The sequence below is a fragment of the Eutrema salsugineum genome, unplaced genomic scaffold (assembly GCF_000478725.1).
Source record: "Eutrema salsugineum unplaced genomic scaffold, Eutsalg1_0 scaffold_4, whole genome shotgun sequence".
NCBI lineage: Eukaryota > Viridiplantae > Streptophyta > Magnoliopsida > Brassicales > Brassicaceae > Eutrema > Eutrema salsugineum.
This window is the reverse complement of record NW_006256686.1, coordinates 15122435-15150386: the sequence shown is the minus strand read 5'-3', so window position 1 is coordinate 15150386 and position 27952 is coordinate 15122435. Positions and strand designations below refer to the sequence as shown.

At 44.5% G+C, this 27952-nt stretch overlaps 1 protein-coding gene and 1 non-coding gene across 2 annotated transcripts; one reads left to right on the top strand and one right to left on the bottom strand.

Annotated features, from left to right (window-relative positions):
• Positions 1–2457: 2457 nt before the first annotated feature.
• Positions 2458–2564, bottom strand: LOC112085011. Its single transcript, XR_002898655.1, has one exon. It is a non-coding gene; the product is annotated as a small nucleolar RNA R71 (small nucleolar RNA).
• A 5144-nt stretch (positions 2565–7708) lies between these two features.
• LOC112084568 (uncharacterized protein At3g60930, chloroplastic-like) lies at positions 7709–22004 on the top strand. Its single transcript, XM_024153717.1, has 6 exons — positions 7709–8038; positions 19877–20464; positions 20530–20670; positions 20760–20827; positions 20928–21477; positions 21579–22004. The coding sequence occupies exons 1-6, from the start codon at positions 7709–7711 to the stop codon at positions 22002–22004; spliced, it is 2103 nt and encodes a 700-aa protein (XP_024009485.1).
• The last annotated feature ends 5948 nt before the right edge of the window (positions 22005–27952 follow it).

The following is a 27952-nucleotide window of genomic DNA, read 5'->3' as shown; positions in this document are numbered from 1 at the left end:
ACCAAGTTAAGCATGCCGCGATAGAATGCCATGGTCCACACTTGGCCGTGGCAACTTTTGTGCACCCTCGGCCAATGACACGATCTTCATGCCACGGTCTACACCTGACCGTGGCAAGCATACACTTGGCTGAGAAGAATCTTGCAACCTTCGGCGATTGACACGGCCTAAATGCCACGGTCTGGGGGTTTGACCGTGGCAACCTTTACATACCTTCGGCGATTGGCACGAGCTGAATGCCACGGTCTGGGACTTGACCGTGGCAAATGAACAAGTGGCTGGAGACAACTTCTACACAGCTTCGGCTCTTGGCACGGTCTGAATGCCACGGTCTGGAGGCTTGACCGTGGCAAACCTATACTCGGCTGGGAAGGACTTCACATGCATGCGGGTCTTGGCACGGTCTGAATGCCACGGTCTGGAGGCTTGACCGTGGCAACCTTTACACATCTTCGGCGTTTGACACGGTAGCTTGCCACGAGTTCCAGATGAAGCTTGATCAGACCGTGGCATCAAAATGAACCAAGAACACAAGTAAAGACTTTGACACGGTCAGGAATGCCACGGTCACACCAAGGATGCACCAGACCGTGGCAAACCCTTCTTTGCCCATCAAGGCCGGGTCAGTACCCGGTTTGTTCCGGGTTGACCCGGTTCGCCCAAGCCTCCTTTATAAGGTTTTTAGACCTAATTTGTAGAAAAGACTGAATCTACTTTTAGTCTTCTTTCCCCTTTTGTGAAAAACTACTGAATGCACTTTGTTTTTAGAGAGTTTAAAATCGATTTGCAGTTTCTTTCCTTCTTGTTGATCATTTCTTATCATCAAAATCAACTTCTAATCATGATTAACAACACATCTTGCAAAGGATCTAGTGTGTTGATCATGATTAGTGAGTAGTTACCCTAATGAGGTTCTAGATGTGTAGGTTAGGGTGCTAAAGTGTTAGATTAGGAGTGCTTAGGGCTAGATTCATTGATTCATTTCTCTAAACAACTGTTCTCTATGCTAGATCCTTGATAATCACTTGAGATCTAGATTCTGGGAATTTCATGCACCAAAAGTGTTTGATGAAATTCCTGAAAGAGTTGTGTTAGAGGTTTAAGCAATTTTTCATCATGGGAATGATTTGTTAAATGCTTGAATGATCATTGAGAACTGTTTATTAATGCATATTGATTCATATTTCACAAATGGGAATTTGGTTTGAAAATGGATTAGTATAGGGGTTAATACCTTCATGAGAGGATTAACCTAGATTAGAGTTCTTAATCATTTGAATCATGTCTCATCATTGTCATCAGCATTTCTAGTTTAACACCAAAGCACCCTAACCAACTATCATGTCTAGAATCTCATGCCTCCATCATATCATATTCATATCATTTGTCATTGTCATTAGTCTTTAATCCTGTTTATGTTTATAGTTGTCTCTAGATTAATCAAAACCCACTCTTGTTTGCTTGAATTAAGAACTTGATCATATAGCTTAGTGTCTAACACCACATCTGGATTGATAAACCTCTTTATGCTACATTGACAAGGGGATTGATAGCCCTGAGACCCTAAAAAGTCTTGTCTATCAATTGGCGCCGTTGCCAAATTGTGGTTTGTTTAGCATTAAGCTCTGATCTGTTCTTGAGATCAAGTGCTTACTTTCTTGTTTTTACTGATTCCTTTCAAGTTCTGTTTGTGATTTCAGGTGTATGAACACCAGGTCTAGATCAAGAAGCTATGGTCCTCCTTTTCCTCTAAACGACAACATCAATCTTTTGGTACCAAGGAGGAGAAGAGACAGACGTGGTAGACAAATTGATCAGACTGAGATGGAAGAACAAGGAGATCACGTGGTAGATATAGAACAACCGGTTCAAGAGCAACAGGCTCAGGGTAATAGAGCTGGTAATGGAGTTGGTCAAGGGCTTCATCAGGGTAATGTTCATCAGGAACAGGTGCACCATCAACAAGCTTATGTCCACCAAGGACAAGCTCAAGCTCATCAACAAAGGCATCAGGCCAATGTTCAGCAAAGACACCAGGTGCACCACCAACCCCACCCTTTCCAACCACAGCAAAGAAGATATGAGCAACCCCAAGTCTATGTTGGAGAGAATGACAGGGCCAATGCTCATCAGTATGGAGCTGGTATTCAGGCACCACCTGTGCAAAACAACAACTTTGAAGTGAAAGCATCATTGCTGAATATGGTCCAGAACTCAAAGTTCCATGGGTTAGCAATGGAAGATCCCTTGGAACACTTGGACCAGTTTGATAAGGTGTGTGATCTGACCAAGATTAATGGAGTTTCAGAAGACAGCTTTAAGCTAAGACTATTCCCATTCAGTCTTGGTGATAAAGCTCATCAATGGGAGAAGAATCTTCCAAGAGGCTCCATTCAAACCTGGGAGCAATGCAAGCAAGCCTTCTTATCTAAGTTCTTCTCCACCTCAAGAACTGCAAAACTGAGGAACCAAATCTCTAGCTTCACTCAGCAAAGCAATGAAAGTTTTGGTGAAGCATATGAGAGATTCAGGAGCTACACAAACCAATGCCCACACCATGGGTTTAGTGAGGCTTCTCTTCTCAGCACACTGTATAGGGGAGCTCTTCCCAAGATTAGAAACCAGCTGGATACTGCTTCCAATGGGAACTTTCTGGGTAAAGAGATTCATGCTGCTTTAGAGCTAGTGGAGAACTTAGCATTGAGCAATGATACTTATGGTGAAGACTATGACAGATCAAATAGGTCTGAAGGTTCAAGCTCAGAACAGAGGCTCACCAGAGAAGTTAAGGAGTTGAGAAGTGAATTAGACAAGCTGAAATTCACCACTCAGAAGCCAATACATTTTGTTGGAGAGTATGAGGAACCTTCTCAAATCTTTGAGAACATTAGTGAAGAAGGTCTTACCTAAGAGGAGCTCAACTACATTGGGAATCAGAGGTTCCAAAGATATCAGTATGGTAATGCCAATCCAAACCTTTCTTACAGGAACACCAATGTAGCTAACCCACAAGACCAGGTCTATCCCAATTCTCAAGCTCCAAAGAACTTTGTTCCCAAGAACAACTTTCAAGGGTCATTCCAACCCAAGAATCAATTTGGTCAGAATCAGAGTTTTGGTCAGCAACAGCAACCATTTCAGGGCACTGGTTACACTTCACAGCAGCCAAAGGCACCACCAGGGTTTGGTCCACCACAATTCCAACAGCAGGCGCCGGTTCAACAACAGTTTCAGCCACCAATGGTTCAACAACAGCCACAGATGGGTACAGATATGGTTGGTATTCTGCAACAACTACTTCAGGGTCAACAGACTATGCAGCAGGAAATCAAAGAACTGAAGCAAAACCAGGCATCAAGCTCAAGGAACCAAGGTCACCTACCTGGAAAACCAGAACCCAACCCCAAGGAATATGCCAAGGCCATTACACTGAGGAGTGGCAAGGAGTTACCTGGTATTGAGAACAACAAAGTGATCATCGAGGACAATGATCAACCTGAGGGGGAGGCAGCCTTAAAGGATGATCAAGTTGCTGAGAAACCAAGGACAGAAAAGGGTAAAGAGGTAGCAAAGGAACCAGAACCAGAGAAGAAGTATGTGCCACCACCTCCATACCAACCCAAGCTCCCATTTCCAGGGAGATTTAAGAAGCAACTAGTGAACAAGGCAAGAGCTGTATTTGAGAAGGCACTCAAAGAGACACCACTCACAATGCCTCTCATTGATGCATTCCTAATGATGCCAAAGATGGGTAAGTTCTTGAAGGATGCAATTCTGAACAAGACAAAAGAGCTTCAAGGCATGGTAGTACTAAGTCATGAATGCAGTGCTATCATTCAGAAGAAGTCCATCCCAAGGAAGTTAACTGATCCAGGGAGCTTCACACTCCCTTGTGCCATTGGACCTCTTCTATTCTCTGGATGTCTTTGTGATTTAGGAGCATCAGTCAGCTTGATGCCATTCTCCATAGCTAAGAAGTTGGGCTTTAGAGTTTTCAAACCCTCAAGGATTTCTCTTATCCTTGCAGATAGATCAGTTAGATTGCCTGTTGGTATGTTGGAAGATCTACCTCTCAAGATAGGTGGTTTTGAGGTTCCAACAGATTTTGTTGTGCTGGAAATGGATGAGGAACCAGTAGATCCTCTCATCTTGGGCAGGCCATTCTTAGCAACTGCAGGAGCCATCATTGATGTGAGAGGTGGGATAATAGAGCTTCAACTTGAGTCTGAAAGGCTCAAGTTTGATGTGAATGAGATGATGAAGAAACCCACCATTGAAGGTCAATGTTTCTATGTGGAGACAATGGACCAGTTGGCTGATGAGCTGCTTGAGGAGCTGAACACTGAGGATCCTCTTCAAGCTGCTCTAACTCAAGAACAAGGAGAGAATGAGCTCTTGGCTGAAGCAAGTGAAGGGTATAAGCTGTATCTGGACAATGCAAGAGAGCTGGGTCCTGAAACAAGGTTTTTGGAGCTGGAACAAAGAGGTTCTGAAGTCTTTGCTATCAAGGAATCAGTCATCAGCCAAAGCAACCTGGACCAGGACTGGAATGAGGCGGATGCACCCTCTGTTGAGCTCAAGCCTCTACCAACAGGGCTCAGGTATGCATTCTTAGGCCTAAACTCTACTTTTCCCGTGATCATAAATGATAACTTGCTGGAGCATGAGGAACGTGCATTACTTAGTGAAATAAGGAAATTCAGGAGAGCCATAGGGTATTCCTTGGCAGATATTAGAGGAATCTCTCCTGATATATGCACCCACAGGATCCACCTGGAGGACCAAGCCATGTCCTCTATTGAGCACCAACGTAGACTTAACCCCAACCTTAGGGAAGTGGTTAAGAAGGAGATACTAAAGCTTCTTGAGGCAGGGATAATTTACCCAATCTCTGACTCAAGATGGGTGTCTCCTGTTCACGTTGTGCCCAAGAAAGGTGGGATCACAGTGGTGAAAAACGATAAGGATGAACTCATAGCTCAAAGAACCATAACTGGCCATCGCATGTGCATTGACTATAGGAAATTGAATTCTGCTTCTAGAAAAGATCATTTCCCTTTACCATTCATTGATCAAATGCTTGAAAGGTTAGCTAATCATCCTTATTTTTGTTTTCTCGATGGGTACTCTGGATTTTTTCAAATTCCCATAGATCCAAGAGATCAAGAGAAAACAACATTCACATGCCCTTATGGCACTTATGCTTATAGGAGAATGCCCTTCGGTTTATGTAATGCACCAGCCACTTTTCAAAGATGTATGATGCACATTTTCTCTGACATTATTGAAGAGAAAGTTGAGGTGTTCATGGATGACTTTAGTGTCTATGGCTCCTCCTTCTCGGATTGTCTCTCTAATTTGACACAGGTGTTGGAGAGATGTGAGCAGCACAACTTGGTGCTGAACTGGGAGAAGTGTCATTTCATGGTGCAAGAAGGAATAGTCCTTGGGCACAAGATCTCTGAAAAGGGTATTGAGGTTGATAAGGCAAAGGTGGAGGTGATGGTGAATCTGCAAACCCCCACTTCAGTTAAAGGGATAAGGAGCTTCCTGGGTCATGCAGGGTTTTATAGAAGATTCATAAAGGACTTCTCAAGGATTGCCAGGCCCTTAACAAGACTGTTGTGTAAGGAAGTGGATTTCATCTTTGATGCTGAATGTGAAGAAGCCTTCAAGTTGATCAAGGAGGCATTGGTTAGTGCACCAATAGTTCAGGCACCAGACTGGTCTCTACCTTTTGAGGTCATGACAGATGCTTCTGACTTTGCTGTTGGAGCAGTACTTGGACAAAAGAAAGACAAGAAGCTGCATGTGATCTACTATGCCAGTAGAACACTTGACTCTGCCCAAGAAAAGTATGCTAGAACTGAAAAGGAAATGCTGGCAATAGTTTTTGCCTTTGATAAGTTCAGAAGCTACCTGGTGGGATCAAAGGTCATTGTGTATACTGATCATGCAGCCCTCAGGTACTTGATGACCAAGAAAGATGCCAAGCCAAGGCTGTTGAGATGGGTTTTATTGCTCCAAGAGTTTGATATGGAGGTGCTTGATAAAAAGGGGATTGAGAATGGTGCTGCAGACCATCTCTCAAGGCTGAGGATTGAAGAAAAAGTCCCCATAGATGATGCTTTGCCTGAAGAGTCTCTGATGGTGCTCCATTCCTACTTGGAATTTGAGGAAGTAGAGAGCATTCAAGAAAGGAGGATGCCTTGGTTTGCAGACATAGTGAACTATCTTGCATGTGGGGTGGAGCCTCCTGAATTGGATGCTTACAAGAGGAAAAAGTTCTTCAGAGATGTCCAGAGATACTATTGGGATGAGCCCTACCTCTATGTTCTGAACAAGGATCAGCTTTACAGAAGGTGTCTTGCTGAAGAGGAGATGCAACCTGTGTTGCAAGAATGTCATGGTTCTGCTTTTGGAGGTCACATGGGGGCATTCAAAACTGTGGCAAAGGTTCTTCAAAGTGGGTTTTGGTGGCCTACAATGTTCAAAGATGCCCAGTTGGTGGTCTCAGCATGTGATGCCTGTCAGAGGCATGGGAACATATCTAAGAGAAGTGAGATGCCTCAAAACCCCATTCTAGAGGTTGAGATCTTTGATTGCTGGGGGATTGACTTTATGGGCCTTTCATTTCATCCTATGGAAATCAATACATACTTGTTGCTGTGGACTATGTGTCCAAATGGGTTGAGGCAATTGCTTCCCCTACCAATGATTCCAAGGTTGTAGTGAGGCTGTTCAAGAACATCATCTTCCCAAGGTTTGGAGTTCCAAGGGTTGTCATCTCTGATGGAGGATCCCATTTTGTGAACAAGACTCTGGAAGGTTTATTGAGAAAGTATGGAGTTAAACACAAGATAGCTACTCCATATCATCCTCAAACTAGTGGCCAGGTTGAAGTATCCAATAGACAGATCAAGGCCATTCTTGAGAGGACTGTTAGCTCAAGCAGAAAGGATTGGAGCAAAAGGCTAGATGATGCATTATGGGCTTACAGGACTGCCTTCAAAACTCCAATTGGAACATCACCATTCAGTTTGCTATATGGGAAGAGCTGCCACCTTCCTATTGAGTTGGAGTACAAAGCTATGTGGGCTGTGAAGTTTATAAACTTTGATATCAAGACAGCTCAAGAGAAAAGGATCATGCAACTCCATGAACTTGAGGAGATTAGGCTTGAGGCTTTTGAAAGCTCAAAGATCTATAAGGAGAAAACCAAGGTTCTGCATGATCAAAAGATTCTGAAGAGAGAGTTCAAGCATGGTGATTTGGTCTTGCTTTACAACTCCAGACTTAAGTTGTTTCCAGGAAAGCTTAAGTCTAGGTGGTCTGGACCTTTCAAAGTTCTTGAAGTAAGGCCTTATGGTGCCATTGTCTTAGAAGGGAGGAATGGTCAGGAATTTGTGGTGAATGGACAGAGAATCAAGCATTACTTAGTTTCACAAGGGAAGGAGGAAGCTACATCAGTTTTCCTTCTTGATCCACCAGCCTGCTAATCAGGTTACCAAAGTCAAACTTAGAGACATTAAAAAAAGTGCTCTTGGGAGACACCCCAAGCTTATCCTTTGTAAATATGCTTTTGATCTTTTGATTCCTTTCTTTTTATGTTTTAGGATGTTTTTATGGGTTTGTTTAAGTGTCTACAGGTTATAGGTTTGAGTCTAAACCCTTGGAAAGTGAATGCATGATGAAAAGAGGTGAAGGAATGGAGGCAAGCTTGACTCGGCCGTTGACATGGGTACAGACCACGGTCGGAAACAAGGCGTGGCAAGCATCTTTGTGTTGCCACGGGGAGATAATCACGGTCTCAAGACCAGATCGTGGCAAAAAGATGAGTGATGTCCAGGGCTCGGGGTTTGCCACGATAAGTTGCCACGGGAAGAAGATGTGGCCGCGGCAAAGGAATGAAAGATGTCCAAGGCTCGGGATTTGCCACGAGGTACAAGACACGGGGTCAGAGCCTGGCCGTGGCACAGCAAATGGTGCACAACTCTGGTTCGGCCTTTGCCACGGTGGTAATGACACGAGATGGAAGGTGACCGTGGCAAAAGAAAAGAGGGCTAAGTTTTGATTCGGTTTTTGCCACGGCCACGAGACGCGGATAAACACTTGACCGTGGCAACACAAAGTTTAACAAAGGCATGGATTCGAGGTTTGCCACGGCTACAAGACACGGGCTAAAGGTTTGACCGTGGCAAAGATTTGGAGGGTTTGACCAAGAAATGAGCACTGCCACGAGGAGTTTGACACGGGAAACAACAGACCGTGGCAATAGAAAGGGAAGGAGACATAGCTCGGGTTCAAACCTCAGCAATTGAGGTAAACACTCAAAACCTTGTAAATAACATGTAGATCTTTCTTTTTCTTTTGCATTTTACCTGTTTACTTTGTTTTAAACTCCTTTCTCATGCTTTTATAACACAGGGGACTGTGTTATTTAAGTGTGGGGGAGGAGTTTCATCCTTTACTAATCATGTTTTCTCTTTTCTTATTTTACACTTTGAGTCTTGAGTCACATTTTAGTTGCATATTCATGTAGTCTCATCTAAGTGCATATAAAAACCAAAAAAAAATAAAAAATGACCATGTAGTTGCATTCTCAGTTTTTAGGATTGAGTCTAGATTGCATTTGCATATAGGTTGCATCTTGCAAGGAGTAATGATAGGTTTTCTAGAGAGTACATCACTTTGAGAACTTGAATTGAATATGCTTGTGAATCTTTTTCTGTGCTTGCAAAGTCTGAAATGATTTGAATCTGAGAAGCAAGTTTGAATTGAACTCAACTCTAATTAAGTGGGAACCTTGAACTTGACTTGAAAATATCTTGTGATGCATTGTTTGAAAAAAAAAAAGCTTGTGGATACCAATATACATACTTGAGCTAGAACCATTGTTTTTACCACTCTTTTCCTTAGCTCAAGTAGCTGAATCCACATCATGGATCAGTTCCCATACCTTGAACCCATCCTTCTTTCAAGCCAATGTTTGTGTGTGAATTGAAAGGCCACCTTGGATCAAACTTAGCAGAAAGTGTTAGGTTTAGAGCGACAAGGGCAGGTCTCATTGAGTGCTGTGTTCCAACATCAAGGAACTGAAAGTTTTGGCAAGGAATAAGTGTAGGGGAAAAGACTTTTTGGTGAGTGGAAAAAGGTGAGATGAGTAGGAAAGAGAGAGTGAAAATAGCTAGGGGAATGAAAGAAAAAGAAATCAGTCTTGGTGTTTTGAGAAAGTGAGCTCTGGTTTGTTGAAGAGAAAGAGTCTAACCTCTAAGTAAAAAAGGAAGAAAAGAAGCCAAAAGGCTCAAATGTTTTGTTAAGAAAGAAAGAAGAGGCTAGAAGTTGTAAAAGAAAAAGAGCTGTGTAAAGTTTGAGTTCCAAGACTTGAGAGGAAAAGTGAAAAGTAAATCCCCTAGTGAGAGGAAAATGAGAGTGAAAAGTGAGGATTTTTTTGCTTGAGGACAAGCAAAGGATAAGTGTGGGGGAGTTGATATATTCATAAATTGCATCATTTAATGTACATATTCTAGTCAAAATCATGTCTCATTTGCATGCATTTTAGGTCTTTAGGCATTGTTTTAAGACTTAGGAGATTGCATTAGGTCCAAGAGAGTTTTGCATGTTTTGGAGTGTTAAACAGGTGCTTTTGGAGCCAATTTGGAGTGGATGATGTGATTCAGATGAATAAATGGAGTTGGAATGATCAAAAATGGTGAAAAGGAGCAATTTTGGGTTTCTCGGCAAAATGGTGTACTGAAGGTCGAAGGTTCTCGACCAAAATCCTTCCCGCGGGTAGCTTTCTCGGCCAATAACACGTACCGCGGTCAAGTCTCTCGGCCAAAATCTCCGGGTGCAGACACGTTTCCGAAATCGCCTGTCCGGGGAACCTTCCGGTCAGATTTAGCTGTCGGAGTCTTCATAAAGGTTGGAGATAATTGAGTCAAGAGTTCATAACAGTTGGAATCAAGGCATTTGGACCACAGAACTGAAAGATATGGTAATCGGAAGACGAACAGGTCTCGCACTCATTCCGGAGCAATCCGATACCCCTGAATGATCGCCTGTCCGGGGAGCCTTCCGGTCCGATTCAGACGGCGGGTGCTTCATAGAAGTTGGAGAGCATTGCATCACGGTCTCTTAGCAAGTAGAATCGTGGAATTCGGACGCGTGAGCAGAGAGATAAGCTTGTCGGAAGGAACCCCAGTCTCGCAGGTATTCCGGACCGAGCAGATCAGTTCTAAAGGATGCGAAGGACGGTGCACTTCCAGGCCGATTTTGTTTCCGGGTCCTTCATGAGAACCATAGACATTTGAGCCTTCTTTCCAGAACGTCCAAGATCATTCAATTCGGATCTATGAGCAGAAAGATACAGTCTCCGGAATGGACACATGTCTAGACGCCTCTCTCTGGTCGTGTACATGCACTGCAAAGATGTGCCCTCCAGGAAGCCTTACACTTCCCAAGCACCGAAGCTTTCTTCACCAAAGTTGGAGATAAATGAGTCCTCTGTCTTCTGCAACCGAAATCATTCAATTCGGACAAGTCTCATAGGAGTTACACTCTCCGGAATGCGAAGTGGTCTAAGCTGCTCTGGATGCTGCGAGTTGGAGAGGAAGGAGACCAAGCCGCAGCAACACTCGCAAATCACTCCGACTTGAGCCTGCGACCTAGGTGCAATAGAGACCAACCCGCACAGTTTGTACATTCCCCAGAAACCGCCTTAGCCCTGCGAGTTGGAGAGGAAGGAGACCAAGCCGCAGCAGCACTCGCAAAACACTCCTACTTAGGCGTGCGGCTAAGACAAGGCGATTCAGGCTTCACAAGACAAGTCTTCATCTACTGCGACTTAGGTGTGCGACCTGGGACATACTGGACTGACCCGCAGGATTTCCACTTGACCCAACTGAGCCGGGTCAGTACCCAGTTTGTCCTGGGCTGACCCGGTCCATTAGCACTAGGTATATATAGTTTTTTGGGAGAAAAACCCAAGTATGTTATCTTCTACTTAGTTTTCTCTCTAGTTTTCTTTCCTTTTGAGGGTAAAAACGTTTTTGATTAAGAGATATCTGAAGGGATTTGATCATTCCAAGTCTGTTTCTTATCATCTCATCATCTCATTTCTACTTCTAATCATGATTAACATCATCTCTTGCAAAAGATTAGATGTGTTCTTCATGATTAGTGAGTAATCATCTTTTAAACTTCTAGGTGTGTAGATTAGGGTGCTTAGATGTTTGATTGGTGATGTTTAGGGTTTAGATTCTCATTCCATTTCCTTAGTTAGTTGCTCCTAATGCCAGATTTCCTTGGGAAAGTGAAATCTGGGTTCATAGGCATTTCATGCACCAAAAGTGTTTGATGAAATGCCTGAATGAGCTAACTTAAGGGTTTATGCCTTTTTCATCATGGGAATGATTTGTTAAATGCATGAATGACTTATTAGAACTGTTTCTTAATGCTCATTGATTCATATTTCACAAATGATGATTTGGTTTGAAAGTGGATTAGTGTAGAGATTAATGCCTTCATGAGAGGATTAGTCTAGATTAGAGTTCTAAGTTGAAATGTTTGAGATCATGTGATTGCTTGTTATGTCTTTCTGTATAAGATTCAGTCTTCTTGGTTGAGAGATTGTTTGGTCACTTATTAGGCTTGATGCATTATGCTTGCTGATTGCTTGATTATATCTAATGGTTGTTAGACTTGATTAAGTGATTTGCAAAGGGATTATTGTCATGGGAATGAATTAATCTGATTAAGAAGCCTAGACTAAAGAGTAGCAAGTGTTGCATTATGTTCTTAGCATCATGATTCAATATCTAAAGCACCCTAATCAATGATCACATCTAGAGGTTTAGCTTTTATCATTTGCTTAATCACCATCATCTTGTTTTGTTTGCTTGCTTAGTTCATTAATCATAGCTTGTTTGTTTCTTGTTTTATGCTTTCTTGTTGCTGGTTTCACAAAACTCATCTTTGATTACTTGACTTAAGAACCTATCACATAAACTAGTGCCTAACTACCACACATATGGATTGACACCCCTTATACTACTTTGACAAGGGGATTGATAACCCATCTAAGGCTTTAAAAACCTTAGTTATCAGTGATGAGTCTTTGCCCTTGTATGCATAGGTTGCTTTTTACCTTTAGCATTCTGCCAAAGTTTGATCATTCATAGAGAGATCCCTTTGCTGCATTAAACCCACTTGAGCACTGATTGAGATCATTTTAATCTCATAGCCTCTCCCTAGCCAAACCAGCTTGTTTAAACCTTGCATCATGAGATCCACCTGATAAAAGCTTAATGAATGTGAAAGGGTTGAGAGAGAGAAGAACTTGTGGAGATTCCTTGCTGAGTTGACATATATCTGAGTATGACTTTGCATTGCATAATTGAGCATGAACTTGAATTCTCATTGTGATCACTTCTCTCAAAAAGAAAATGTGAACTCCCATTGCATACAACCTCTTTCTCTCATTTGCTCTTTTTGCTTGAGGACAAGCAAAGGACAAGTGTGGGGGAGTTGATATGTTCATAATTTGCATCATTTAGGTTGCATAAATCATTCCAAATCATGTTTTATTTCATGCATTTTAGGTCCTTAGGGTTTGTTTTAGAACTTAGGAGATGCATTAGGTCCCAATGAGTCTTTGCATGTTTTGAGTGTCTATCAGGTGAATATGGAGCTGAAAAGATGAATCCAGGAGGTGGAATGGTGAGCAAAGCTTGAAAAGTGGAAAAATCGGGTCTTGGGAGGTTATCGGCCATTCTCGCTGGCCAGGAAGGTTTTACCGGCCTTTTTCATGTACCGCGGGAAGCTTTACCGGCCATTTTCATGTACCGCGAATGAAGTGTATCGGCCAAAATCTCCGGGTGTGAACGTGTCTCAGAAATCGCCTGTCCGGGGAGCCTTCCGGTCCGATTCGGATGGCGGGTGCTTCATAGAAGTTGGAGAAGACTTGATCACGGTTTCATAGCAATTGGAATCATGGGATTCGGACGCGTGAGCAGAGAGTTAAGCTCGTCGGAAGGAACCCCTGTCTCGCAGCTGTTCCAGACCGAGCAGATCAGTTCTGAAGGATGCGCAAGACGGTGCACTTCCAGGCCGATTCAGTTTCCGGGGCCTTCATGAGAATCAGAGACATTTGAGTCCTCTTTCCAGACATCCGAGATCAGTCAATTCGGAGCTTTGAGCAGAAAGATACGGTCTCCGGAATGGACACATGTCTAGACGCCTCTCTCTGGTCGTGTAAATGCACTGCAAAGATGTGCCCTCCAGGAAGCCTTAAACTTCCCAAGCATCGAAACGTCCTTCACCAAAGTTGTAGATAAATGAGTCCTCTGTCTTCGGCAACCGGAATCACTCAATTCGGACAAGTCTCCAGGAAGTTACACTCTCCCGAATGCCAGATGGTCCAGACAGCCCAAAGCGACCAAGTTAAGCATGCCGCGATAGAATGCCATGGTCCACACTTGGCCGTGGCAACTTTTGTGCACCCTCGGCCAATGACACGATCTTCATGCCACGGTCTACACCTGACCGTGGCAAGCATACACTTGGCTGAGAAGAATCTTGCAACCTTCGGCGATTGACACGGCCTAAATGCCACGGTCTGGGGGTTTGACCGTGGAAACCTTTACATACCTTCGGCGATTGGCACGAGCTGAATGCCACGGTCTGGGACTTGACCGTGGCAAATGAACAAGTGGCTGGAGACAACTTCTACACAGCTTCGGCTCTTGGCACGGTCTGAACGCCACGGTCTGGAGGCTTGACCGTGGCAAACCTATACTCGGCTGGGAAGGACTTCACATGCATGCGGGTCTTGGTACGGTCTGAATGCCACGGTCTGGAGGCTTGACCGTGGCAACCTTTACACATCTTCGGCGTTTGACACGGTAGCTTGCCACGAGTTCCAGATGAAGCTTGATCAGACCGTGGCATCAAAATGAACCAAGAACACAAGTAAAGACTTTGACACGGTCAGGAATGCCACGGTCACACCAAGGATGCACCAGACCGTGGCAAACCCTTCTTTGCCCATCAAGGCCGGGTCAGTACCCGGTTTGTTCCGGGTTGACCCGGTTCGCCCAAGCCTCCTTTATAAGGTTTTTAGACCTAATTTGTAGAAAAGACTGAATCTACTTTTAGTCTTCTTTCCCCTTTTGTGAAAAACTACTGAATGCACTTTGTTTTTAGAGAGTTTAAAATCGATTTGCAGTTTCTTTCCTTCTTGTTGATCATTTCTTATCATCAAAATCAACTTCTAATCATGATTAACAACACATCTTGCAAAGGATCTAGTGTGTTGATCATGATTAGTGAGTAGTTACCCTAATGAGGTTCTAGATGTGTAGGTTAGGGTGCTAAAGTGTTAGATTAGGAGTGCTTAGGGCTAGATTCATTGATTCATTTCTCTAAACAACTGTTCTCTATGCTAGATCCTTGATAATCACTTGAGATCTAGATTCTGGGAATTTCATGCACCAAAAGTGTTTGATGAAATTCCTGAAAGAGTTGTGTTAGAGGTTTAAGCAATTTTTCATCATGGGAATGATTTGTTAAATGCTTGAATGATCATTGAGAACTGTTTATTAATGCATATTGATTCATATTTCACAAATAGGAATTTGGTTTGAAAATGGATTAGTATAGGGGTTAATACCTTCATGAGAGGATTAACCTAGATTAGAGTTCTTAATCATTTGAATCATGTCTCATCATTGTCATCAGCATTTCTAGTTTAACACCAAAGCACCCTAACCAACTATCATGTCTAGAATCTCATGCCTCCATCATATCATATTCATATCATTTGTCATTGTCATTAGTCTTTAATCTTGTTTATGTTTATAGTTGTCTCTAGATTAATCAAAACCCACTCTTGTTTGCTTGAATTAAGAACTTGATCATATAGCTTAGTGTCTAACACCACATCTGGATTGATAAACCTCTTTATGCTACATTGACAAGGGGATTGATAGCCCTGAGACCCTAAAAAGTCTTATCCTCAAGGAATGGTGGACAAGATGCAAGGAAATGCAAAATTTGGCTAAGTTCACAGTTTGCCATGGCCATGAATCACTGCTTGACCCAGGCGTGGCATGAGGCTTTTTCTTGGATGCCAACCTTCGGTGATTGCCATGGGGAGATTGCCACGCCCAGAATTGAACCATGGCAAGTTGAATTTTGAATAGACCACCATTCGGCTTTTGTCACGAGAGGAATGCCACTGGTAGATTCAAGGTGTGGCAACATGTTTTAAGGCAGCAGAACCTTCGGCTTTTGCCATGGTCTCTTTGCCATGGTCACATCTAAGCCGTGGCAATGTGTTAGAGGAAGAACAAAAGAATGACACGGGCTGTCCAGAGGAGCTTCCAGACCGTGGCAACAGGGGGTGGCAAGAGGAACAATGCACAAAAACGAGCTCCAGCCCTCACTACAAGCACGCTCAGATCAGTGCAAGGAGCAGCATCAAAACTAGGACACCTCCAGTGATGTTTAGCCCCCTGAGATTCACAATTCCAATGCCTCCATTCCATCAAAAACCAATCTGGTAACACTCCAAACTCCTTGTACATATGCATCTAGTTCTTTATTTCTCATTTTGCATCTTTCTTGCTTTTGCCTTTCACTCCTCTCTTATGCTTTTATAACACAAGGGACTGTGTTATTTAAGTGTGGGGGAGGGGTTTTGTGTTTACTAATCATGTTTTCTCTTGTTCTTAGTTTGATTTGCATCTTGAGTTTGCATCTAAGTGCATATAAAAACCAAAAAAATTGAAAAATCAAAAAACAAATCACAAAAAATGATCATGTAGTTGCATTCACATTTTTTAGGATTGAGTCTAGTTTGCATCATATAGGTTGCATCTTTCTGGGAGTAATGATAGTTTTTCCTTGAGAGTACATCACTTTGAAAATTTGTACCAAATATGCTTGTGAAATGATTTTTGTGCTTGCAAGGCTTGAAATGATTTGAATCTGAGAAGCAAGTTTGAATTGAACTCAACTCTAATAAGTGAAAACCCTGAACTTGACTTGAAATTATCATTTGGTGCATTGTTTGAATAAGCTTGTGGATACCAATATACATATTTGAGCTAGAATCCTGTTTTTACCATCCTCTTCCTTAGCTCAAATAGCTGAATCTGCATAATAGATCAGTTTTTCTCACCCTGAACCCATCCTTCTTTCAAGCCAATTGTTTGTGTGTGATTGAGAGGCCACCTTGGACCAAACTTAGCAGAAAGTGTTAGGTTTAGGGCCACAAGGGCAAGTCTCATTGAGTGCTAAGTTCCATCATCAAGGAGCTGAGAGATTTGGCAAGAACTAAGTGTGGGGGAATACTTGTTGGTGAGTGGAAAAAGGAGAGATGAGTGGAAATAAAAGGAGAATGGTGAGAACTAGGGGATAGAAAAAGAAAAGAAATCAGTCTTGGAGTTTTGAGTCAAAGAAAGTGAGCTCTAGTGTTTTGAAAAGAAAGAGTCTAGCCTCTAAGTGAAAAGAAAAGAAGCCAAAGAGCTCAAATGTTTTAAAAAGAAAGAAAAAGAGGTTAGAGGTTACAAAAGAAAGTGAAAAAGAGCTATGGAAAGTTTGAACTCCAAGACTTGTGTATGAAAAGGAAAAGAGAATCCCCTAGTGAGAGAAGAATGATTGTGAAAAGTAAGCAAGTGAGGAAACTTTGAGTAGAGTGTGGGGTGGGATGAGTCCTTGCCCTTGTATGCATAGGTTGCCTTTTACCTTTAGCATTCTGCCAAAGTTTGGTCATTCATAGAGAGATCCTTTTGCTGCATTGAACCCACTCAGGCATTGATGAGATCATTTTAGTCTCATAACCTCACCCTAGCCAAACTATGTTTGTTTAAACAATGCATCATTTGATCCACTTGGTAAAAAGCTTAATGAATGTTAAAGAGTTGAGGAATAGGAGAACTTGTGGAGATTACTGTTGAGTTGATACACCAAAGTATAGTTTTGCATTGCATATTGAGCATGAACTTGAATTCTCTTTGTGATCACTTCTCTCAAAAAAGAAATATGAACTCCCAATGCATTCAACCTCTCTCTCTCTCATTTGTTCTTTTTGCTTGAGGACAAGCAAAGGATAAGTGTGGGGGAGTTGTTATATTCATAAATTGCATCATTTAATGTACATATTCTAGTCCAAATCATGTCTCATTTGCATGCATTTGAGATCTTTAGGCATTGTTTTAGGACTTAGGAGATTGCATTAGGTCCAAGAGAGTTTTGCATGTTTTGGAGTGTTAAACAGGTGCTTTTGGAGTTTATTTGGAGTGGAGGATGTGATTCAGATGAAGAAATGGAGTTGAACTTATCAAAAATGGTGAAAAGGAGCAATTTTGGGTTTCTCAGAAAAATGATGTACTGATGGCCGATGATTCTCGGCCAAAATCCTTCCTGCGGGTAGCTTTCTCGGCCAAAAACACGTACCGCGGTCAAGTCTCTCGGCCAAAAATCCCGGATGCAGATACATTTCCGAAATCGCGTCACCGGAAGCTCTTGCCGGCCGATTCAGCTTACAGGGTCTTCAGCTAAGTTGGCGATAATTGAGTCACGAACCCAGGACAGGTTGAATCAGGGCATTTGGAGCACGGAGCTGAAAGATAAGGTCACCGGAAGACAGATCTCTCTCGCATCCATTCCGGAGCAATCCGATACTCCTGAATGATCGCCTCTCCGGGGAACCTTCCGGTCCGATTCAGCTGTCGAGGGCTCATCAAAGTTGGCGAAGATTGGATCATGGTTTCAGAGCAAGTGGATTCATAGGATTCGGAAGCGTGAGTAGAAAGTTAAGCTCTTCGGAAGAAACTCCTGTCTTGCTGCCGTTTTGGACCAAGCCGATGAGCTCCGAAGAATGTGAAGGACGGTGCACTTCCAGACCGATTCAGTTTACAGGGCCTTCATCAGAATCCGAGATAATTGAGTCCTCTTTCCAGAACGTCCGAGATCATTAAATTCAAAACTATGAGAAAGAAGATAACGTCTCCGGAATGGACACATGTCTAGACGCTCTTCTCTGATCGTGTAAATGCACTGCGAAGATGAGCCCTCCAGGAAACCTTCCACTTCCCAAGCACCGAAGCTTCCTTCACCAAAGTTGAAGATATATGAGTCCTCTATCCTCTGAAACCGGAAGCACACAATTCGGACAAATATCTTAGAAGTTACGCTTCCCTGAACGCGAAGTGGTCCGAGGAGCCCTGAACGATGCGAGCTAAGGGAAAGATGCCACGATGGAATGCCACGGTCCACACCTGACCGTGGCACTTAATTGCAGTCCTTCGGCGTTTGACACGATCTTCATGCCACGGTCTACACTTGACCGTGGCAAAGTAACATTTGGCCGGGAAGGATTTTACAAACATTCGGCACTTGACACGGTTTCCATGCCACGGCCTAGGACTTGGCCGTGGCAACTTTGTACACTTCTTCGGCGTTTCACACGACCACTTGCCACGGCTTGACCAAGAGCTACTAGACCGTGGAAATCCAAGAAGTTCATCACCCAAACCCAGAAAAGAAGAGACACGGCGACTATACATGGTGTCATCAAGCCATGGCAACCTTGATCATGAAGAATCTGTCCAAGAACTTTGACACTATCAGGTTGCCACGGTCTGGCCAAGCATCATCTGACCGTGGCAAACCACACCACTATCCATCAAGGCCGGGTCAGGATCCAGTTTGTCTTGGGCTGACCCGGTCCATTAGCACTTAGTATATATAGCTTTTTGGAGAAAACCCTAATATCTTATCTTCTATCTTAGTTTCTCTCTAATTTTCTTTCCCCTTTTGTCAAAAAACGAGTTTGTTAAGATATATCTGAAGGATTTAATCAATCTAAGTCTGTTTCTTATCATCTCATCATCTCATTTCTGCTTCTAATCATGATTAACATCATCTCTTGCAAAAGATTAGATGTGTTCTTCATAATTAGTGAGTAGTCATCTTTTAAGCTTTTAGGTGTGTAGATTAGGGTGCTTAGATGTTGATTTGTGATGTTTAGGGTCTAGATTCTCATTTCATTTCCTTAGTTAGCTGCTCTTAATGCTAGATCTCTCATTATAAGCTTGATCTAGAACTTAGGCATTTCTCCACCCACAAGGTGTTTGATGAAATGCTTGAATGAGCTAACTTAAGGGTTTATGCCTTTTTCATCATGGGAATGATTTGTTAAATGCATGAATGACATATTAGAACTGTTTCTTAATGCTCATTGATTCATATTTCACAAATGATGATTTGGTTTGAAAGTGGATTAGTGTAGAGATTAATGCCTTCATGAGAGGATTAGTCTAGATTAGAGTTCTAAGTTGAAATGTTTGAGATCATGTGATTGCTTGCTATGTCTTTCTGTGTAAGATTCAGTCTTCTTGGTTGAGAGATTGTTTGGTCACTTATTAGGCTTGATGCATTATGCTTGTTGATTGCTTGATTATATCTAATGGTTGTTAGACTTGATTAAGTGATTAGCAAAAGGATTATTGTCATGTGAATGAATTAATCTGATTAAGAAGCCGAGACTAAAGTGTTGCATTATGTTCTTAGCATCATGATTTAATATCTAAAGCACCCTAATCAATGATCACATCTAGAGGTTTAGCTTTTATCATCTTTATTATCACCATCATCTTGTTGAGCTTGCTTTAATTACTTCCTTATCATTGCTTGTTTGTTTCTTGTTTATATTGTCAGTTGTTACTTGTCACCAAATCTTTCTTGTTTCACTTGACTTAAGAACTTGTCTTATAAACTAGTGCCTAACTACCACACATATGGATTGACACCCCTTATACTACCTTGACAAGGGGATTGATAACCCATCTAAGACATTTAAAAACCTTAGTTATCAAGGGGTGTATCAGGATCCTCCGAGGCGTCTGTCTCGCCGAGCCCTTCCCACCGTTCGTCCGAAAGCAACGAGGCGTCGAATCGTTCGAATCCGTCAGGCGCTCGCTCTCTAGATGACAAGTCGTCGGTTTCGACGAGCCGCCCTCAGGGTCTCGCTCTCGACGACGATGTTAATCATGCCGCAGTGAAAGCCAAGGAAGAAGCTTTTCCCTTTGATCTGTTCGAGGCGAAGCGTGAATTAGAACGTCTCATGGCGTCCCGAGGTGCTTCTTCATCTGGGCGAGGGAAAAGGGCGAAAAGGCAAAAACCTGACCCGCCCGGCTCTACGCTCTCCTCCCCTGACTCACTCGAGGCATTGAGATGTTGTTTCGGGATATCCGAGGCGGTAAAGTTTGTCCTTCCAGAGAAGACTGACCAAGCCGACAAACCTCCTGAGAATCACTTTACTCTGTACGAGACGTTCTTCGAGCTTTGTTTTCTCTGGTTCCCGATCCCCGGCGTTATCCTTGAGTATCTCTGGAAACATGGGATTTCAATCGGGCAGATCATGCCGAGGGGTCTGCCGCACATGATCGGCATTTTGGTTCGAAGCTTCGAATGCGGGCTCAATATTGAACTGAATCACCTGCTGAACTTGCTGGAAATCAGAAAGCTCCGAAGGGAGATAGATTCTATATTTCCAACAAGTCCAACCGTCGGATTATAGGTGGCTTTCCAAGAAAGGATCAGTTCTGGACCGAACGCTTTTTCTATGTCTTGGTGAACGAGGCGTCAGTTGGAGATGACTACGTTCATAAAACCAAAACCGCCTCGGCTCAGAACTATTTATTTTATATACTTTTCTTATCGAGCTGATTGTTCCCCTGTTGTTTTTGCAGTTCGGAACATTTTTCCCCCGATTCCCGACGACCTCTTTGTTGTTCGAGATTCTCTTGCGGCTCAGAGAGTTAATTGGAGGAAGCATTTTTCATTCGAGAAAGTGGAAAGAGCACGAGCCATTCTTGCCGGAGTTCCTGTTAGCTCTTCTTCTTCAAATTCTTTGCTAGACACAAGAAAAGACGTGAAGAAGAGGAAGCTGCGAGACGAGCCGCCGAGGCGACTCAAACAAAGACCGAGGCTATCCCTCAGACCGATCCGCCGAGCCGTGAAGGTGAAGGCACGGTCCGAGGTGCGGAGGCAAACGTTGCCAAGGCGTCCGACAAAGAAACAGCGGCCGAGGTGGAACCGGGCGAGATTATTCCCGAGGCGCCCAAAGATGACTCGGCGGCGCGGAGTAAAACTCCTTCAAACTCAGCTATTTTGGCTCTTCCGAAGTCGTCGAGGCCCCCGACTTCGGTTGTACAGAAGCACGATCCTAGCCGAAAATGTTCGGCTGCTGATAAGGGGAAGGGCGTTGCTATCCAAAAGGACGAGCCGTACAAGAAGAAGCGCAAGCCGGCTCCCGGTGATCCCGCTGCACGCAAGCTGGTCGTCGACAACCCTGATGCCTCGGCAGTAATGTTCGCGCGTGTTAATAATGCGAACACGCGTCTTCCTCCTCCTGAGAAGCTGAGGAGGCCGAGGTCGTACGGCGCGATGGCGCAGCGCGGTACCAAGGTATATTCTGTTTGCTCTCCTTATTTTATCGAATTCTCACTAAGTGTTTAACGCGCATCATTCTTCGCAGTTTGTAACGGCCATCGTTCCGCTTGGACGAGGCTCGGAACGAGACCGCGGAGGCGAAGGGGAAGCTGGACGAGGCGATGACTAGGGTGTCGAGGCTGGAAGAGGAGAAGATAGTTCTCCGTGCCGATGTTGACAAGGTCTCTGCCTCGGTTATTCGCCTCGAGGAGGCTAGGAGAGCCAAAAGCGCCGAGGTGGCGTTGCTCAAAAGGCGTATCGCGGCTAAGGATGCCTTGTTTAACGCCAAGGTCAAGCATGCGAAGAAGGAAGTAAGGCGAGAGCTGACGGCTAAGTTTCAGGAGCGCCTCGCCAAGGTAGAGGAAGGCTTGGCCAAGCTCGAGAAGGCCAAAACCGACGAGAACGAGCTGGGGCAAATCAAGGGCAACCTTGCGATGATTGCCGTCCTGAAGAAACCGAACGCCCCAACGCTCGATGATGAGGAGGCGCAGCTAAAGAGCTAGGAGAGCGAGTACTCCGACGACGATGGGTACGAGCGCATTGCCTCCAAGATTCGAGGTGAGCTGGTTTTCTCGCTTGTATCGTCGGAATCGGTACACACCAGCCTTGGTAACGAGCCGCTCGAAGAGACAGCGGCCAACTTGGGCGTCGTAGATCCGACCGGATCGAATACGGGTACGCCGGCCCTCTCGAACCTCCTTGCCGAGCGTGAAACGCAGTCCGCGGCTTGATCCTCTCCGCTTTCCCCTATCTCTCATCTCATATGCTTTTGTACTTAAGATTTTGGATGATTTTATCTGTTTCTCGAACTTCTCGTTTAACCGATGCCTGGATGGCTTTATCCACCTAACTGTTGATTTTGCTTTTGGTTATATTTTCTTTTCCTTAGCCGTTTTCGGATTTGATGTGTTTATCCTCGACAACCTGAAAATTTTTACAAAATCTGTTTGTTTGGAAAGAGTTGTCGTTGACTGGCTTATCGAGCTGTGTCGAGAATGATCTCGACTGTTTTCCTGGTCGAACTGTTTACGATAGACCGATATAAGACCGGGCTAAGGATTCTGTTTTAGTCTAGATCCCGAGCTGAGAGTTGATTTGTGGAGCGTCTCCATTTTAGGTGACACTGAGGTGTGTTAAGCGATAATGCTGAGGCAGCTTTTATTGGAAACGCCGAGCCGTGTTCAATGACGAGGCATTTTGTTTTTATCGACCAAAGGTGATTTTGGGACTCTTGCTGGGATTTGTCCATTCTATCACTGAGAGAGATCCTCATTGAGGTGAGCTGTTTTAGATTGTCTTGAGAAAGAATTCTCCGATTAACGCCGAAGTATTTTTCGAGCAAGTTATATGTTTTCTCGTTGACGAGGCGAGAGTTCAAGAGGATACAATATTTTGGAGTATGACTATAGACCGGCGTTCCCGAGAGGGTGAGTACGTTCTGCCGGGTTTTTTAAGAGTTCACTTCGGTTTTAGAGGAAGCGATGTAGTCTCGACTTATAATCTCGTGTGCGATAGTAAACTGTGGCGACCAATACGTTTTTGGTCTGAAACTTGTATAGCGCGCTTGATTTTTATCCGTAGAGGATGTAACTTGCACCCTCGTCCTAGGAAAGGTGGTAAAAGTCCGTTTAGAGAACTTTGTATTTGTTGTCCCGTTGTGGCCAGCAACGAGACGAGGCGTTTGGAGACTCAGTCTGCTGAACTGAAATTGAGGACAAGCAAAGGTCCGAGGCGATCAAGTTGTAATGACTTGTATGATATTCCGCCGAAGTGATGAGTGAGCAAATTAAAAATCCGAAGCGAACATGAAATAAGTTGCTAATTTAAAAAGAATGATAAACTAGCTGAAGCGACAATGAATGAACTAGAATTCCGAGTTGAACATGAAATAAGTAGATGATGTAAAATGAACTGAAAATTGGCTGAAGTGGCAATGTTTCTAGAGACAGCTGAACCCACTCCCCCCCCCTCTTTTTAGTGTTAAATGAAGGTATGTGTATACGTACCCACTCCCCCCCCCTTTTTAGGAGGGGGACAGCTGAACCTGTCCGAGGACGGGCTGCCTACGTACCCTTTGCAGGGATCAAGCCGTCCCGTAGTTCATGTTGACCGTGTTGTAGCCTTAGTGATAGTACTTCTTCAGGTGCATTGCATTCCATGATCTTGGAATCGCTTTGTCAGCTACCGTCGCGAGTTCGTAGATTCCTGGGCGAACTACTTTTGTAATCTTGTAACGACCTTCCCAGTTTGCTCCGAGCTTTCCTGCATTCTTCTCGGCAGTGTTTTGGAAAACCTTTCGAAGGACGAGCTCTCCTTCTTTGAATCTTCGACTACGTACATTTTTGTTGTAGTATCTCGCGGTTGCTTGTTGATAGTTCTAGATTCGGATTAGAGCCTGGTCGCGCCTTTCATTGACTAGATCGAGCTCATCCAACATCATCAAGTGATTCAAGCCCTCCTGTCCTTGTAGAAGTCTTCGTCGAATACCCGGGAAATCCACCTCGGGCGGAATTACGCATTCCGCTCCGTAGACTAAAGCGAATGGAGTTTCTCCGGTGGCTCGGCGCGGAGTTGTTCGAGGAGACCAAAGGACTCATTCGAGTTCGTCTACTCATCGTCCTTTCTTTGCGTCGAGCCTCTTTTTCAGACCATCTAGGATCGTCTTGTTGGCTGCTTCGGCTTGTCCGTTCCCTTGAGGGTATCTTGGCGTAGATTTACTCAGACGGATTTTCCATTTCTCGCAGAAAGCTTAAAAGCGCGTCGAGATGAACTGGGATCCGTTATCGGTGACTATCTCTAGGGGACCCCGTGTCTGCAGATGATTTTTCCAGACGAAGTGTTCAACTTGGACATCCTTTATGCTTGCGTAGGAATCGGCCTCGACCCACTTGGAAAAATAATCCGTGTGGACGAGCAGAAAGCGCTTCTGCTTTGATCGATGTAGAGGTCCAACTATGTCCATTGACCATCTCATGAAAGGATAAGGTGACGAAATTGATGACAGCAGCTTGGTAGGTTGATGAATTGTCGGAGCGTGCCGTTGACACTTCTCGCAGTCCTTGACCATCGTAGGCCAGAAGTAACCGTACCGTTTTATCTTGATCGCGAGCGACCTTCCACTAGAATGGTTTCCAAACACGCCGCTGTGCACTTCGTGCATGATCTTTCTTGCCTCCGGTCCTTCGACGCATGTCATGAGAGGTCCTGAGAATATCTATTTAAACACCTTGCCATCGACGAGGACATACCGCGCGGCCTGAGCTTTTAACTTGCGGGCTTCCCACTTGTCGGTTGGCACTTCTCCAACGGCGATATATACTCGGATGGCTCCGAGCCATTCTTTGTCGCAGCCGTACTCCAGCTCGGCTGGTGAGGCGTCTTCGTCCATAGCGATGGCTTCGTCGTTCTTTTGTTCTTGTTCGGGAGGATTTATAAGTCCAATTCCTTCTACCTCTTCGATGCTAGGACGTTCGATGAATTCAACTGGAATCGTCCGTCGGAGATCTGGGTCTGAGGTCGAAGCAAGTGCTGCCAAGGCGTCAGCCGAGGTGTTTTCTCCTCAGGGTATTCGTGTGAGCTCAAACTCATCGAACTTCTGCACCAACTCTCGGACCACCTTGAGGTAAGCTCCCATTCGTCCATCCTTCGCCTCGTATTCTCCGTTGAATTGACATGCTACGAGCTGTGAATCGCAAAAGGTTCGTATCTTTCGAACTCCGATTCCTTACGCTAGTCGTATGCCGGCGATCAGTGCTTCGTATTCTGCTTCGTTGTTCGAGGTGTGGAAGTTTAGGCGAAAAGACTGCTCCAATATCTCTCCTGTGGGAGAGGTGAGGCGGATTCCTATTCCTGAGCCGTGTTTAGATGATAAGCCGTCGACGTGCAGCATCCATACCTCGTCTGGGGTTGGCTCGTTAGATGCTTTGGCTGGGAGTTCGATGAGAAAATCTGCGAGCACCTGTGACTTTGCAGACGACCTGTTCCGATACTCGATGTCGTACTCGCTCAGCTCTATGGCCCACTTAGCGAGCCAACCAGATTGGCTCGGAGTGTGTAGGATCGAGCGCAGCGGAAGTGTAGCGAGCACAACAATCAAATGTGATTGGAAATATGGACGCAGTTTGCGAGCTGAAACTACGACGGCTAGGGCGACTTTCTCGATCTGGGGGTAGCGGGTCTCGGCGTCGGTCAGTGTCTAGCTGACGTAGAAAATGGGTTTTTGCTCGGACCGTTCTTCTCTGATAAGCACCCCACTCACAGCTGTAGCCGAGACGGCGATGTAGAGGAAGAGAGGCCTTCTTTCAACAGGTTTTGCCAAGATCGGTGGGCTAGCCAGATAACTCTTCAATTCTTGGAAAGCTGCTTCGCATCGCTCGTCCCACTCGAATTTCTTGTATCCCCGAAGGGTGTCGTAGAAAGGTAGGCACTTGTCGGTAGAACGAGAAATAAACTTGTTTAGCGCAGCGACCCTTCCTGTGAGCCTTTGCACTTCTCGCTTCGTCCTTGGAGAGGGCATCTCGATTAATGTCTTGATCTGTTTGGGATTCGCTTCAATGCCTCGGTGAGTTACCAGATAGCCGAGAAATTCTCCCGAGGTAACCGCGAACCTACACTTCGCCGGGTTTAGCTTCATGTTGTGTTTGTTCAATTGCTCGAAGCATTCTCGTAGATGCGCGACATGGTCCTTCTCTTCGAGTGATTTGACTAACATATCATCGATGTATACCTCCATGGTTTTTTTGAGCTGTGCCGCAAACATTTTATTGACGAGCCGTTAATATGTCGCTCCTGCGTTTTTTGAGCCCGAACGGCATGACTTTGTAGCAGTATATCCCGCGATCAGTTATGAATGCCGTTTTTTCCCGATCATCAGGATGCATCAGGATCTGATTGTAGCCGGAGAACGCGTCCATAAATGTTAACAGCCTATTTCCCGCAGTGGCTTCGACGAGCCGGTCGATGTGCGGTAGAGGGAAACTGTCTTTTGGGCACTCCTTGTTGAGGTCAGTGAAATCTACACAGACCCGCCATTTGCCGTTCTTTTTCTTCACAACCACTGGATTCGCGAGCCAGTCTGGATACTTGGCTGATATGTCTATATTTTACATCATTTAGTTGCATTTTAGAGTCCTCATCATGTGTTTTTCCATGTAAATTGAGTCTTTAGGCATCAAAATAGGATTTAGGGCTTGCATTAGGTCCCAAAGAGTTTTGCATGTTTTGAAGTCTTTATCAGGTGCTTTGGAAGCCATTTGGAAGTTTAGGAGGGGGGGAAGAAAAGAAAACGGTGAAGAAAAGGGTCAAAAATGGTGAAAACCGCTTGGAGGAATTTCTCGGCCAAAACTCGTACCGGCTGGACAGAAACCTCGGTCAAAAAGCTTACCGGACGCTCATTATCGGCCAAAACCCTTACCGATCGACCAAAATCAACCAAAGTCGAGTATCGGGTGCAAATTACCACGGGTTAAGTTTTTAGCCGAGGCGAGAGAATTTTACGGCTAAAAAGCTTACCGCGGTACATAGCCCTCGGTCATTTTCCTTACCGTGGGAAGCTTTTCTCGACTAAAACCTGTCCTTGCCCGCGCATTTCAAAGATCAGCAATCCTGGGAACCTTCCAGTCCGAATCAATTGGCGGGGTCTGCATCAAATTTGGAGATAATCAAGCAAAGGTCCCGGAATAGTTGGAATCATCCAATTCGGACCAGTGAGGAGAAAGATACGGCTTCCAGAAGAAGCACCAGCATTGCGCGTACTCGAGAACCGAACAGCGGATTTCAAAGATCACGACGGACGGAGCCTTTCCGGCCCGAACTAGCTTACCCGGTCTTCATCAAAGATTGATATCTGTGAAAGGTCTTCTCAGAACGTTTGGAATCACTCAATTCGGAGCAATGCTTTGAATGATAAGGTCTCCGGAGTTCACATCGGTCCAAAAGCTTATTTTCCGGTGAATCCAATGCGGCGCAAAGATGTGAAATCCAGGAAGCCCTCCGCTTCCCTAGCTCCGACGGTTTTTTCACCAAAGTTCGAGCTTATTGAGTCATCTTGATTATGGAACTGGTCTCAGAGCAATTGGAGTCGTGTGTTAAAAGTTACTGCTTCCGGAAGGCAATATGGTCGATACGAGCCTAAATAAGTTGCGATACGCGCTAAGTATTTTCTCAGGCCTCGGCATCATCACCTCGACATTGCTCAAGTCAAGGCTCATAACTTGGGAGTATTTTGGACTAGACCTCGTGCTGACGCCTCGGCACGTTGGGATCAAGGCATGCACACGTAAGAAAAGAAGCTGGAAACGACTAAGTGCTGAACATGCACCTCGGTGTAATAGCCTCGGCGTGCATGCCGGACTCTGTTCTCCCGAACCCCTCGACTACCAAGCCCCGCGGCATTCTATGGCGAGGTCCCTTGTCACAAACCCAGAATCAAGAACAAGACGACTCAAGAACA